Source organism: Crocodylus porosus, unplaced genomic scaffold (assembly GCF_001723895.1).
Source record: "Crocodylus porosus isolate Cpor-Errol unplaced genomic scaffold, CroPor_comp1, whole genome shotgun sequence".
Lineage (NCBI taxonomy): Eukaryota > Metazoa > Chordata > Crocodylia > Crocodylidae > Crocodylus > Crocodylus porosus.
Genome location: NW_017728918.1, coordinates 9,989,360 through 10,003,514, shown reverse-complemented (window position 1 = coordinate 10,003,514; position 14,155 = coordinate 9,989,360). Strand labels below are relative to the sequence as shown.

The 14,155-nt window shown below is 48.0% G+C and overlaps 1 protein-coding gene across 7 annotated transcripts; it reads right to left on the bottom strand.

Moving 5' to 3' along the window:
• Positions 1-4,191: 4,191 nt before the first annotated feature.
• LOC109311544 (zinc finger protein 391-like) lies at positions 4,192-12,500 on the bottom strand. Of its 7 annotated transcripts, none has more exons than XM_019537243.1 (4): positions 12,288-12,500; positions 11,087-12,037; positions 9,697-9,793; positions 4,192-6,403 (listed from the first exon to the last, which is right to left on the bottom strand). In XM_019537243.1, exons 2-4 carry the CDS (start codon positions 11,813-11,815, stop codon positions 5,538-5,540), a joined length of 1,692 nt encoding a protein of 563 aa, XP_019392788.1. In that variant the 5' UTR covers positions 11,816-12,037; positions 12,288-12,500; the 3' UTR covers positions 4,192-5,537. The 7 variants fall into 7 exon arrangements, with proteins under 7 accessions (XP_019392788.1, XP_019392789.1, XP_019392783.1 ...); XM_019537244.1 differs by having other exon boundaries at positions 4,192-6,400; XM_019537238.1 differs by having other exon boundaries at positions 9,613-9,793; positions 12,288-12,499.
• Positions 12,501-14,155: the final 1,655 nt, after the last annotated feature.

The following is a 14,155-nucleotide window of genomic DNA, read 5'->3' as shown; positions in this document are numbered from 1 at the left end:
GCACTGAACGGGTTAACCGGCCAGGCCAGGCGCCGCTCCCTGAATAACAGGAAACTTGACCAATCCCTGCTAGGGGCGGGCTGCTCCGTTTCTTCCCGCCCCCGGGCCCTGAGTGACAGGGGGCGCGGACCAATTGCTGCCCCACAGGGGCACGTTCCATTTGTCTCTGGCCCCGCCTTCGTCGGGCGAGAAAACAAACCCGGCCCTGGCGTTGCCCTTCGCCTCAGCAGCTTCCGCGCATGCGCGGAAGAAGCCCCGTACCGAGCAGTGGGGCTTACGGCGCTTGTCGCTGCGGATGTTGGGGACAAGCGCCGCGACCCCCGCCGCAACGCCCGGGCTGTACGGACCCGGCGGGGCCAGGCGCTGCGCTGCTCGGGCCGGCACAGTGGAGCGGGTCCGTTGTTTAACGCCTGTACGCGGCTCCGCGCGCTGTTGTCGGCGGGTGCCACAGCCTCCGCTCCCGGGGGAGGCTCCCTCCCTGGCGCCTCACGCGCTGCGAGGCGGAATGTGGCGGGCAGGGCCTCACTGCTCTCTGAGCAAGGCTGAAAGCAGTAGCGCGGCGGCTTTGTCCCCGCGGGTGACTCCGGATCGTCTTGGGGAGTGGAGTCTAAATCTAGGAGACGGTGGGGGGTGGGCGGAAGTTACAAGGAGAGCCCTAGCCTGGGTCGTCTGACCTCGCTGCCCTTTCCTGGCCAGGGCAGGGGGGTTGACTCGATGACGTCCTGAGGTCCCTTCTGACCCTAACATCTGTGAGTCCCACTGAACAGAACCAGCAGGCAGCATGGTCCGTGAGGGTTTAGGAGGATAAGCCCCAAAGGAGGAGACCCTTGGCTACTCAGAGCCAGCCCACACCTCTCAGGAAGGCTGTCCTGGAGGTACTGCTGGCCATATCCTCAAAAGATGGCACAGCAGCCATTGGAAGGGCAGAGAGACTGCCGGGAGTCTTTCGGAGAGGCATTGCAAACAAAACCGAAAATGTTATTATGTTGTTATTCAAAGAATAATTTTAAGAAATGTATGCCCTATCAGTACTTTAGGAGGTTTAGTTTCCCTTTTCCCCCACAAAAAGGGCACTAAAGCGGTGAAGCAAAGGTTCACAAGGATGGTCGGGAGTGTGGAGGGGTGTCTGGTGGGGGAACTGAAAGGACCAGGAACGTTGCTTCAGCTTGGGAGAGGGATGGCTGCAATGGAAGGTAATATAACTCTCTAGGACTGAAAACAAGACAACCTGTTTAATCCAGAGTTGATTAGTCTGAGATTTGACTAATCAAAACAAGTGTGTGGCAGTTACTTGCACAGGAGGCTTAATTGGCAATGAATTTAGAGTTAATTTGGATGCATCACAAGTGCTTAATGTGGAAAGATGGGCTTCTCCATCTGGAAGTTCTGGGGATAGCTGTAGGACAAAATACTCGCATCCAAATCAAATGGATTGTTTTTAGTCTAAGGAATGGTTTAAAGAGTGAGTAAGGAACTATTTAGGTCTTCTGACATGAACTACACAATCAATACGTCAGATTTCTAGCCACAGGATATTGTGGAGGTCAGTAAAATAGCTGGGTACAGAAGAATTGGATGCATTTATTGAGGACAGGGCCATCAGAAACCATTAAAACCAATACTTAGAGGTAATACCTACTCATAGGTACTGGGAGGGGATGGATCAGTCTAATCTGTTTCTTATATTTGTCCTCTAAAGAATCTGTCAGAGAGAAAATTGAGACATGGACATTTAGCCTGACAATTCTTATTCATAGGGCAGAGTTTTTGTTTTTGAATGGGAATAGGGAACTAGTTACAGGTAGTGGGTTTGGATGAGGGTTTGGAGAGGAAAAGTTCTGTGCTGGCTGAGAACAGGAGGTTGTTGAAAAGATGTTGGGAGTTGCCTGAGTAATGAACAAGGAGTTTGGGTTATGGGTCACAGGAAGGGCAGGTGTCTCATTTGGTGGCACAAAAGGTGCTAAGCATATGAAGAGAATGTAAACGGTTGCTTGGCTTCCCACAATGAAACAACTGCTTCCCTGCTATCTCCTGGCTCTTCTCCTTAGTACTATAGTAGGAGCTGTTTTTTTCAGTTGGGACATTGCCCTCCCCCCAGCCAGCTTGCCTTCCGTGATTCTTTTTCAAAGGGATCCGACAGAAGGGTGAGGCATCATTGCAGACTTACCACATTTTTAATTATATCGCAAGTTTAATATTAGGCATGCTGTTTTTATGTTTTGCACAAACTCATGATTCCTGGCATCAATGAGCTGAAAGACTGAGATGACCTCCCTTTTCCTCAAGTTGCAGAGTGGGTAGGGTAGGGCTGTGCATTTCAGCTTGAATTATGACCCTGGAATGTGCAGTCACTTGGGGCTAGGCAGCCCACCATAATGGCTCAAGGGAATAAGGTGTGAGCTTGTGATTTTTTTTTTTTTTAAATCAGAGGTGTTTTTAATTTCAGTGGAGAGTTAAAACATTCAGGCCCTCATGCCCCCATCTATAGAGAGCCCAGATGCCCTGCCCAAGGACTAGTAAGTACCCAATATTTAAAGCATTTGTTCCCTGAAGCTCTTTGGCATAGCCAGCCTTGCCTTTGTGAATTCTCTCAGCAGAGGGTGTTGTTCTCAGGATACACCAATGACCTGTATACTAACATATTCCTTCCACATTCACTCCAACCAGTCCCTGTTGAATAGATTGTAGAGCTAGGCTTGAGGCTTACAGTCTCCCTTGTTTCAAGTACCTTCTATTTCCCCCCCGACAACAAAATTTCAGTGCCTTTTCAGTAAGGCCAATTTGCCTGGCTGTTTCTCTTGTAGGTAGCTTCAACCCCTTGCTTTCTGTTATCAGTCTTCTCTTCCCTGTGATTTTTGGTCCTTGGCAGTGGGAGTACAAATACTAGAAAGTCTCCTCTCTTGGCTCAGTTCCACACTGTGTGATCAGGATTATACACGAGGTGATAGAGAGAGCAAAATCTGAAATAGGCTTGGCCCCATCTCATCCTCTACTTTTGTTGGTGTCTCCATCATTCCTTACAGAATACCTATGAAATATCTGTAGTATGCTACAGTTCCTAATTTGGAGCCTCTTTTCTTCTCTTTTGGCAATTCGTAAAGTCCTGGGCTACAGGAAAAGATCCACATCCTGAAATTCCAGGTGTGTTTTTTGCTTCTCTGGCATAGCAGACAACTTGTGCAATCTCTGCACAGGAATGAAAGGATGCCTGTTTTCAGGTATGAACACATCTTCCAGGCACTTTGTGAATGTAAATACACTTGTCCTTTTAGCTTGGTCTGCACAAATTCTAGCCATCCTACTTCTTACCTTTACATTTCAGGTTGAGTTGCACCTGTTTTTCACTCTCCAGTGTAATTTCTCTAATAGTTTAAAAGTCTTTGTAGGTGTTAGGCCCCGTATACCAATGCTGTAGACCTTTTGCTGGAAATAAGGTGGCAAGGGGAGGGTGTTTTATGATGGGGAGAATGGAGTAATAAAATCATAGGAACTGGAGCAAATACAAGGCGCATATAGTTCAGGTTCTTGTCTGGCAGTGACTAGCACCAGCTGTTTCAGTAGTTGGTGTGATTCTCTCTGCACCCTCTCCCCACTATGGCTCAATTTGATCTGTAGTAGCTAGACTGCTTAAACCTGAAGCATGAATTTTAAATCCCTTTCCAACTTAGTTGGCATTAGTAAATAAAACTGGATATAAAGATGCCCATATAAATATTCCATTATTGTTTGGATGTCTCTAAGTTTGTTTTCAGTGACTCCCTGTGGCAATGAGTTCTACAGCTTAATTTCCATGGAAGGGAGGAGGGGAGTGGGGGAATATTTATTAGTTTTCAATTTGCTATTTGTGCTATGAACTAGGAGAAGCAAAGACTTCTTGATCTGCCTTCTTTAGTTCTTTTATTTTGTGGCCTCTTATCTAACTTTTCTAATGAAAAAGTGTGAGTCTTTTCATGCTGTTTTCACAGGAGAGTCTTTACAGGCCCTGTGGTGTTCTCACTACCCTCAGCTGAACCCCAAGTAGTTGAGATGAGGTGACCCAGTTAACATTTACTGGATCCAAATCAGACTGCACCTTTGCTCCCAGTATAACCAAGTGGCCCAATGCACATCTCAGCTGCTCCTGCTAGGTACCTTTTCATCACCATCACATCCTAGCTTCTGCCCCATTGACAGAAAACAAAGACACGCGAGGAGATTGATAAAAGCGTCATTACAGCACTTGGCGGGGAGAGGCAGCATTGCAGAGAGGGAAAAACAAAAATGACAAGTGTGCATGACAAAGAGCGGCTAATTAAGGGACATCATAAAGCAAGTTAGATAATGTCAAATGACTTGGTAATGAATTAACTAATGAGACTTGGTAATGAATTAACTAACTGATAGTAAGAACTATTCAGTTGAGTCAAGTGAACAGTAATTCAAATAAAATATCAGAAAATCTGCAGATGAGGTAGGTCTGTTATTAAAAATTAAGGCCCTGATCTTGCATGCAGGGGAGCTTCCTGCATGATCAAGGTTATGTGATCAGACTCTCAGACAAAGAAATGAGTTGGTGGTTGTACTGATGGACAGCTGGGCAGCATGGACAAAACATATTGGAGAGACAGGGCAGGGGGAAAATATTAATAATAATAATGTTAATAATAATAAACCGTTAACATGACAGTGAACAGGTCAGGAGCAGAAAACCAATGGAGGCAATGTATAAATACAAAAGATTATCTACATGGGGAACATAAATGCATAGTTCAAGACCAGGAGTCAGCAGGGAGAGCCACTCTGGAGAGTGGAAAAGAGGAAGTCAATGTGGCAGACTGTGATTATGGTTACATAGGCAACAGCTGAGGAGTTATGTCAAAGGGCTGTGAAAGTGATGGCTGGAGCTGTGAATATGAAGACTCTGCTGGTTCAGTGAGGCAGAGCCAGTTGGTGGCAGGACAGGGACCTAGATGTGACCAAGGATGTTCCCTCTGAGCTATGGTCCCTGGAGCCTCTGTGGGCTGTCTCTTAGGGAGTGACCTTAGCAGTAAGTTTTGAGGATTTCTTTCACACTTTCTTCCCGTGGTATGGGTAAGTCCTGAAGCATCCCAGTCTGTGGAAGGAATCTTTTTCCCTGGTTTTGTGGTATTGCCTGTAGCGCAAGCACTCTCAGGCTTATGGCAAACACATGGCCAAAGAAATGTTCCATATTCAGGAGCAGTAGAAATGCAGGGAGCCCTAGTCTCAAGCATTGCCAGAGTGGGCTGCAGCGAACCAGATCAAGTAGATTGAAGTTCATGTGGCTGCAAAGGAGAGAGAGGCTGCTGCATCATTAATTAAAGCAAGTAAGGGATCAGATAAAGGTGGAGTTTCAGGTACTAGGACTCCTTAGAAAAATGAGATGAAGAAGCCTCTCTGTTCTCTTGAGGTTGGAACCCCAACAGAGTTTGTGAGGAAACCACATAACTAGACTCGGGTACATGGGGGTGCTAATTTTCCTCAGGCACTCTGCTTCCAATGGTTATATACATACAACCAGGGCCGTGGTTGGGAGGGTCTCACTTGTTTCTGGCTGCAGCCCTGGCATGGATTCTCAAGTGCCGGGCAAGAGATGACTTGTTGCTGAAGCCCTTCCCACACTCTGGGCAGGGGAAGGGCCGCTCCCCGGTGTGGGAGCGCTCATGCACAGTGAGATCAGCCAAGTACTTGAAGCTCTTCCCACAGGCAGTACAAGGATATGGGCGCTCCTCTGTGTGGGATCGTTGGTGCATGGTCAGGTTGGATTGCTGGCTGAAGCGCTTCCCACAAGCAGCACATGGATAGGGCCGTTCACCTGTGTGGGAACGCTGGTGCTTGTTGAGATCTGAGGGATTTGTGAAGGTTTTCCCGCACTCCCTGCAGGAGTAGGGTCTCTCCCCTGTGTGGAGACGTTGATGTGTGGTCAGTGTTGAGAGGTGGCCAAACCTTTTACCACACTCACTGCAGGAGTAGGGTTTCACACCAGTGTGGGTCCGCTGGTGGGTCTTGAGGTGCGTGAGTCTGTTGAAGCTCTTCCCACATTCAACACATGGGTAGGGTCTGTCTTTCTCATGGAGTCTGCCATGAGTCACGAGTTCCTGCTTCTCCCAGAACCTTTCTCCACAGTCCCTGCACCTGTGGGGTTTATCTGTCCTATGAACACCGCTCTCATGGCTTTTAAGGTCCCTTACAGTCCCTGGTGTTTCTTGAGCTGGGAGCTGTGGAAATGCCCTCGGGAGTTCATTCTTTGCTGGAAACCCCTTCTGACTCTTGTGTTCTTCTCCTGGTTCAGGTCTTGGGCCAACATTCTCTCCCATTCCACCATGTACTGTTCTGGGAAGATCCAGGTTTTCTTGCCTTTGCCAACTGGCCTGCTCTTCAGCACTGCTCAGGATCCCAGAACCTGCTGGTTGGGAGGGGAAAAAAGTCTGTTTCATGTGATATGAAAAGGAAATTGCTGCAAAAGGAAATTGCTCATATCTTAGCAGTGGGGTCTGTCCTATGCAACTTTACAGCCTCTTCACCAGGGATGCCCCTGGAAGAAGTCTCATACAGGCAAAATTAGGGAATAGGGGGTGTCACTAGAGACTTATTTTTTTTCTCCCTTCAGGTCTCCAGTTTTCTTTTCTGAAGACTGCTAACCAAACTCTTTGCTACCTTGTTCAATCCCTCAGAACTGTTGTCTACTGTTTTTGTAGGTGTCAACTATGTACCCTCTGTTTTCTACTCAAATATAAGGTATTAACAGTGCATGAGCTCTTCTTCTGAATTATGCTGGGAAGTCAGATATTTTTCTCTAATTTATGATGCGAGATGAGGCTGTGGGGACCCTTCTATTCAACATTAGTTCTGCCCACAGGTGGTGTATTCAGCCTGGGATGTCCTAACCATCACTAGATCTCTACAATGTTAGATCTCATTCTTCAGGCAGAACTGATATATATGTATAGCTTATGTCAGTGCCTTCACCACAAGCTCAGTCCCACAATGTAATATTGAAATCACATAGAGAATGGATCCTAACTGCCATGTTCCTATTACCAAGACAACCTAAAATCTGAAGGAGGATACTGAGGTAAGATGATCATATTTCCCTGGTTTCGTAATGGGACACTGCTCCTTCCCATAACTCCAGGAAGCTCAGCTGTCTTCAAGCTCCAGTCTCAATTGAGTGTTTGTGCATAGGAGAATCACTTGTTTTCACCAGGACAGCCTCATTTTAAACTACTGTCCCAGGCAACCTGCTAAAAACCAGAGAAAAGTCTAAGACTGGTGTTTAAAATGGAACTGTCCTAGAAAAAACAGGACACGTGGTCACCCTACCCTGAAGGTCTGCAGACATGATGTGAAAATGGTGGGTAAGGACTTGGTGCTAGCCATGAGAGGTACAGCCAAGCAGACCAAACTCACCCCTCATAGCCCAGGTCCTGGAACCTGCCACATCTGGGAGGTGATTGACTGACTAGGCTAAAAAAATAAAGGACGTCCTGACTTTGGATGCTGTGAGAGTTGTCAACATTAGGTCAGGTCCTGGTTGGTGTCCCTTGGAAGTGTAGAGTTAAGTCAAAGGTGTGAGGACACAGCGGGGATCGTTCATCACACCTAAGTGAGATCTGCACATGCTGAGACTGGGAAAGGGGCATTTATCTCAATTGGTGAGAAGTAGTGAGGCTGGTAGAGAAGCACTAGAATAGCCACGCAGCCCCGTGTGTCCTAGTAGGGGCAAGAATGTAAGGCCATCTGGAAGAAAAACAGCATTTTAGTCATTTGGCCGTACCCATCTTGCTCCCCTGGACATATGAGAATGAAAATGATGGTTCTACATCTGAGAGACACCAGCCTGAGAAGTGTTGGGAATGTCACAGTTCTGTGGTACCTTTGATAGCTAAAAAGTCTCTCTTGGGTGGGACTTAACAGCTACACTAGATCTGGAAGGAATGTATAACACGTCTGCTAAGAAAAATATGGAAGGAGTCCAGAATCACTGTGCTCAGAAGTGGTATAATCACTGTGCTCAGAAGTGGTAGCTCCTTGCAAAGCACTTAGTGCTGTGGTGGCTGCCTGTGGATACCAGGTTGCGGAGGCAGACTGTATAACTGGGTTTAAAAAAAGGGACTACATTTCAAGGAGGACAGGTCCATCAGGTGTTATTAACTAGAACAATCAGGGATGTGTCCTTTGACATTCCTAAACCAATGGTGGCTGATGATGGGATCAGTCATTCGAGATGTGTCTTAATCATATACTCTCCGTCTAAAACATCTAATTTTTACCATTGTTGGAGATGAAGTACTGGGCTAGATGGCACATTGTTCTAACCCAGTAAAGCACTTTTTGTGTTCTTAGGTAAATTGCTATTTGATGAAAGAGACCTGTTTGAGGGTCTGTGGAAGAAAGGCTTGGTGATTGATGCATTAAATATTTGTGCCAGAGAGAATCAAAGACCAACTTGTTGCAGGAACCTGCTGAAGGATCAAGAAGATGGAAACTCCACAAATGATGGCTCAGTGGAAAGATGTGCAGCTGGAGCAGGGGCTGATACAAAGAGCAAAGGAGATGGGAAACTTCTCCTTAATCTTATGCGCTGTGGGTAAAACAGCAGCAGGAACTATAGGCAGAGCTGGGAAAGTTACCAGGTGTATTACAAGTCAACTTAGTCATAACTAAGTTGGGCAGGACTTTGCTGCAAATGTGAACATGCCCACCCTACAGCATGTTCAAAGAGTCCCTGAGCAGCGTAAACCCAGGGGGTAAACACACTTGAGCCCTCACTAGTCTACAGCTCCCACTACTGCTACCCCCCTGAATTGCAGCTGTGGGGATGTTCCAGTTAGTCCCAGGCCTGGGACATGTTTCCCTTGGGTCTCCTTGATAATGTTCCAGGAGTTCCCACAGTCTCTGGCTATTTCTTCTGATGTTTCTTCTTCTTATTCTTACTTACCATTTGCTGGAAGTGGAAAAAGACCTCCTGCTTCTGTGCTGAGGAGATATGTCAGGGTCAGATTCCCTTGAACTGCCCTCCAAAGAATGAAGAAAATTTTATTTGTACCCAAACCACCCATGAAAGGGTTTGGGTTTAATTGGGTGTTCCCCACTACAACTACCAATGAAAGGACGGAGGGGGGAAGTGGCCAGGATATAGAGAAGCCCAAGTGTCCTGAGGCACAGTACTGAGCAGGAAATGCAAAACAGGTAAAAAGAAGGGGGCACTGGACTGGAGCTGAAAATACAGTCCACAGTCCTCCTTTTGTAGATCAGTAATGTACATGTAAGATACCAGCCTCCAAGTAGGCTTGTGTGCTGAGCACTCAGTTCTACCTGTGAGCTCTCCAATTGGACACATCCTCCAGTGCAGTCTCCTAAGGCTCCTCTGAGACCTGTAACAGCCACCTCCTTCTTGTGATTGGCCTCCCCATTTCTCAGGTGTATTTCCTGCTGTCCTCTAACTATGGAATGGTACCTCCATCTCTCACATAAAATCCTTTTAGCCATCCAGTTCCCTCTGTTCTCACCTGCATATTCAGCTTTGGGAATAGTCTCCTTCCTACCCCTGCTGAGCCCTCCACACTTTTCAGTGAGATGAGCAGCCCCTTAGCCCCACTGTTGGCTTATTACCAGTTTCCTGTAGAGTTTGGGTCTCATCTGCTGGAGCACAGGACATCCTGTACTTGCTTTGTCCTTCCTCATCCTGAGATTCACCTTCAGGAGTGAACTGGGGACTCTGAGATTCCCATAATGCTTCAGGTGTCTCCATCTCCTCTGGGGTCACTTCTTCAACCTTCACACGCACAGTGACCTGAGGGGAAAAAAAAACACACCAAATATTTCCCTATTGAGCCAGATCCCCAGAATCATGAAGGAGAGCCATATCTAATAGATCTTTATTAGCAGAGAGCTCTACCTTCATGCTTGGTAGGGCTTGAAGGCACAGGATACGGATGAATGGGCTTATTCCTGGAGCTATTTTTCTCTTTGATAAGCCAGAGAGTTCAACCACAAGAACTGTGGCCTGCCCCTGCCAGTGAGGGTCAATGTTGTAGTCAACATCCATAGCATCTTTCAAAAATGCTATAGATATGAATCTTCCTACTGCCTTTGAACCTCATGGACTCACGGGGTCACAGACCCACCAATATCCATAGGAATTGGCAGTTCCCACACAGGCCTTCAGGAAATCTCAGCAATAGAAAATCTTTCTTAAGATGTGTGTGTATTGCCAACAATTACCAATATCCTGGTGAGTGAGTTGGGGAGAGATTGTGCTAACTCAGCACTTCATCTTCTGGGATATAATAAATGCAAAAGTTTTGGGAGCTCTGACACCTCTACTTCTCCACAAACCCCAGTAACTGATTGATGACAGCCTCTTTTGAGAATGGTCACTAATTTGCATGTGGGCTTTCATTAGCATACAGCAGCATGGACCTAGCAGACATGTCTGTTAAATTTTGAGCATCCACTGAAAATTCTTGGGCACAGTTAATATCTGCTTTGAAAAATCCCTGGGCACAAAACTTGGGCTGGGCCTTTATTGTGGAACAAAGATGGGTACTTGTCCCTGGGCAAGATTAGGTCATTTGCTGTGATTAGAAACTACCCCTTCTCTGTCTCTCATTTCAGGTGTTTGGCATGAATCGCAGAATAGGAAAACTATTGTAAGAGCATATTTAAAACCAATGACCAATTTTGCTATCAGCATATTCACGAGGCTTCTTTATCAATCTAGATACTAGTAAGTAATCAAACTGGCCTCATCTTCCCATGCCCAAACGAGCTGCCAAATGGTTCTGAGTGACCTTTCATACACAGAAGGCAGTGACATTTTTCAGCAATAAGAACAGCAGTGCCTGCAGGGCACAGCTCACAGAGCAGTGCACTGGGGAAATCCCAATGGTTAGGCAACCAGAAGAACTCTGCACACCCAGAGCACTTGAACTGCCATCACTGAAAGCAGGTTTGCACAGAGCGAGGCTCTCTCTGTCTTTATAGTATCCTCTGTGCTCACCCAGAACCTAAACATAGTGGGTCAAATTCCTTACAGAGCCTACAAGGGCAGTCCTCTTGAACATCCCTCTGCATATGCTCTCACCTGCTGCTCCCACATCCCAACCTCTCGCTGTCCCAGCTGGAAATTCTCGGCCAGGGACACTGCCTGTGCGCAGGTCTCTGGGTGACGCACCCAGATCCAGCTCTGGATTTCCTCTGGTAGGATGGTCAAAAATTGTTCCAAGATCAGCAGCTCCATGATCTGCTCCTTGGTGCGGATCTCTGGCTTCAGCCACCGATGGGAGAGCTCCCGCAGGTGGCAGTAAACTTCTCGGGGCCCTTTGGCATCTTGGTAGCGGAACTGCCGGAAGCGCAAACGTTGCATCTCTGTGCTGATGTTGCACCCTCGCAGGATGGCTGCCCTCACCTTGCCATAATCTCGAGCATCTCTGGCATTCAGACTGCTCACAGCCTGTTGGGCTTTTCCTGTGAGAGCTGGCATGAGTCGGGCTACCCACTCTCTTCTGGGCCACTTGTATGCTTCAGCCACTTGCTCAAAGGAGGCCAGGTAAACTTCAATGTCATCCTCAGGTGCAAGCTCTGGAAGTAGTGGATTTGCCCCAGCAGGATCCGGAGTAGCGGGAGTTCGTAGCACCTTCTGGGCTCCCAAATGCTGGGACACCCCTTCCTGTTGCAGTTCAGTGCTGACCTGGTGAAGTCTCGTCCGGGACCATCGGGGGGTGAGTGAGATGGATGCTGCTACAACAGGATCTTTGGCTGCTTGTTCCAATTCCTGCCCTGGTTCTAGTTCAACTGAATCCATTATTTCCATTTCCTCTTGCGTTGGCAGCACCTGCTAAAATAAAGCCTGGGTCTGGCCACTGACGGCTTGCTGGCCTCCTGGCTCTGCAGCTGTCCTTGGCTGTGGGGGCTGCCCTTATCCTATACAGTGCTCTATACAGTACTCTAGTTCTCCAACCTGCATCTGTCCGTCATTCCTCCTGGAAAAGTCCAGCCTCCCGGGATCTGCAGCGAAACACTGAATCCAATTATACTGCATAATGAGAGAGAATACAACAACTAGGCAGTAGAAGAGAGACCCAGCCCAGATTCATCCAGACATCTCCTGACCTGTAACCTCTGCTTCCTGCCTGGTCAGCACCGCTTCCCTGACCCCCTGTGAATAGCTTCCCTCTATCCCTCTCCCCGCATTCCTTTCCCATCCAGCCCAAAGGCCTTTCCTGACCTTTAACCCTAGCCCCCCGAGCCCACTCCCACGTACAGCCCTCCCGTCACCAACTCACCCGCACCTACCCCTGTTTGTCTCAGGGGCGGGGGGGCTGGGAATAGGTGGGCTTGGAAAGTCTCCCCGACACAAAGAAATGCAGCCGCTTCCTTCCCAGAGAGACAGGAACTCCCCCCTGGCGACTGCATGGTTAATCTCCCTTCTGCTCGGCAAGGACTGGTCGTCATCCCTGTCAGTCAGCTGGAGAGGCCGTTTTAACCCTTCCTGAAGCAACCCCCAGCCTCCAAGGCCAGCCTCATGAGCTGAGCAAGTGCTTGGCTGAGTTAGGGGCATGTGAAGGGTTAACTCGTCCCGCCTTCTACACCTCCCCCCAGTCAGCATGGGGAATCCAGCCAGGATAACATGGGTGGTGCTTGCTCTGGCTAATCCTCTTCTCAGTACAAGCTTTCTTAGCAAGCAGGGTTCAGCTGGTTGCCCAGACACTGAGATTTTCACCTTTTCCCCTTGCTCCATGCCTTTTTTTTTTTTCAAATGCTGCTGTTCATCCACAGCTCCCTGCCCCCACCCTTCTGAAGTCAGGCAAAGACTTCAGCACAGTCACCACACCATCCCTTAAAGAGATAGAAAGGCATCTGAAGGGGGAGGGGGGGGTCTGTCTTTTAAACTGTGTTATGAAAGAGTGTTTCCTTGTTCTGGTTTTGTTCCTGCAGACAAAACTGTCCTCCAGGAACACTTACCAAGCAGGATTTCTGGCCCTATCCTATTTAACATGCAACACGGAAGAAGGCATAAAAAAATATTTCTCGCCTCTTTTGCAGGTATGAAATTGGGGGAATGAGAAATAATACAAAGGGCAGGTCACTGACAGCTTGAAAACCTGGGCCTACACAAATGCATAATCTGCATTTCGGATAGCTCCAGCCTAAAGTCTCATCTGTCTGAATAGTGATGATCACAGGCTACATTGGAAGAAACAAGGTTCACTCCCTTTAAACAACAGCTCTCTGCCTCTGCATGACTTAGGCCTATTTGCTGTTTTAAAGGCTCTTGGGTCAGTGGTCCCAAGCAAAACTAAAAGTTTCCCTGAAAAAGGGAGGCTACTGGGAAAGTGGCAACTGATTTCTGGGGACAAATGATAACAAAACAGGGATGAGAGTGGAGGTCAAAGGTTCAGAAGGCGGGGGGGGGGCAGTGAGCAGAGCACACTGGACAGCACCCACTGACGCTTAGACTACTCCAAGGAGCTAGTGGATACTGCCTGGTGAAACTCTGCCATGGGGCATGAGCAGATGAGGGACTGGAAAGCAGCCCCACAGTTCTAGGGAGGCCTCCTGGCCACAGCCTCCTTCCTGTTGAGAGAGATTGCTAGCTTGGCTAGGGCCAGGAGGAGGTTGACCCTGAATTCTTGGGACTTGGTGGGGCCATGGATGGGGAGTGCACAGATAAAAAAGTATGGGGAGAAGTGCAGCCATAACATCAGCAAGAGGTTCTGGAGGAGGTGGTGAAGGAGCTGCCTGGTGCACTCCAGAACAGGCAGGTGTCAGGATGTCTCTGAACTGCATCAGATACATGCCTGCATTGATGGCTCTGTGCAGGAGCCGCCAGCTGACATCCTGGCTCATAGAATCAAGGTGGAATATATGCTTATCCACCAGGGACCCTCGTCCATGCTGATTGTGTCCTACCACTTGGTGACTGGGTGGGGCATGAGGACAGGATGGTAGATTGCGTGGACCTTGAGCATATAGAGCAGGCAACAATGGACAGTTAAGCAGACTGGCTCAGTGTCTCCCAAATTGCTAAGATGCTGTCAGGGGGAGCCCCACAACATTCTCTGGAGGGACTGAGAGATACCAGGGGATGGAGATTGTCCTCACACAGGACCTGCTCAATATAGGTGAGGGCAGTGTCTGGCAGAGCAGCCTT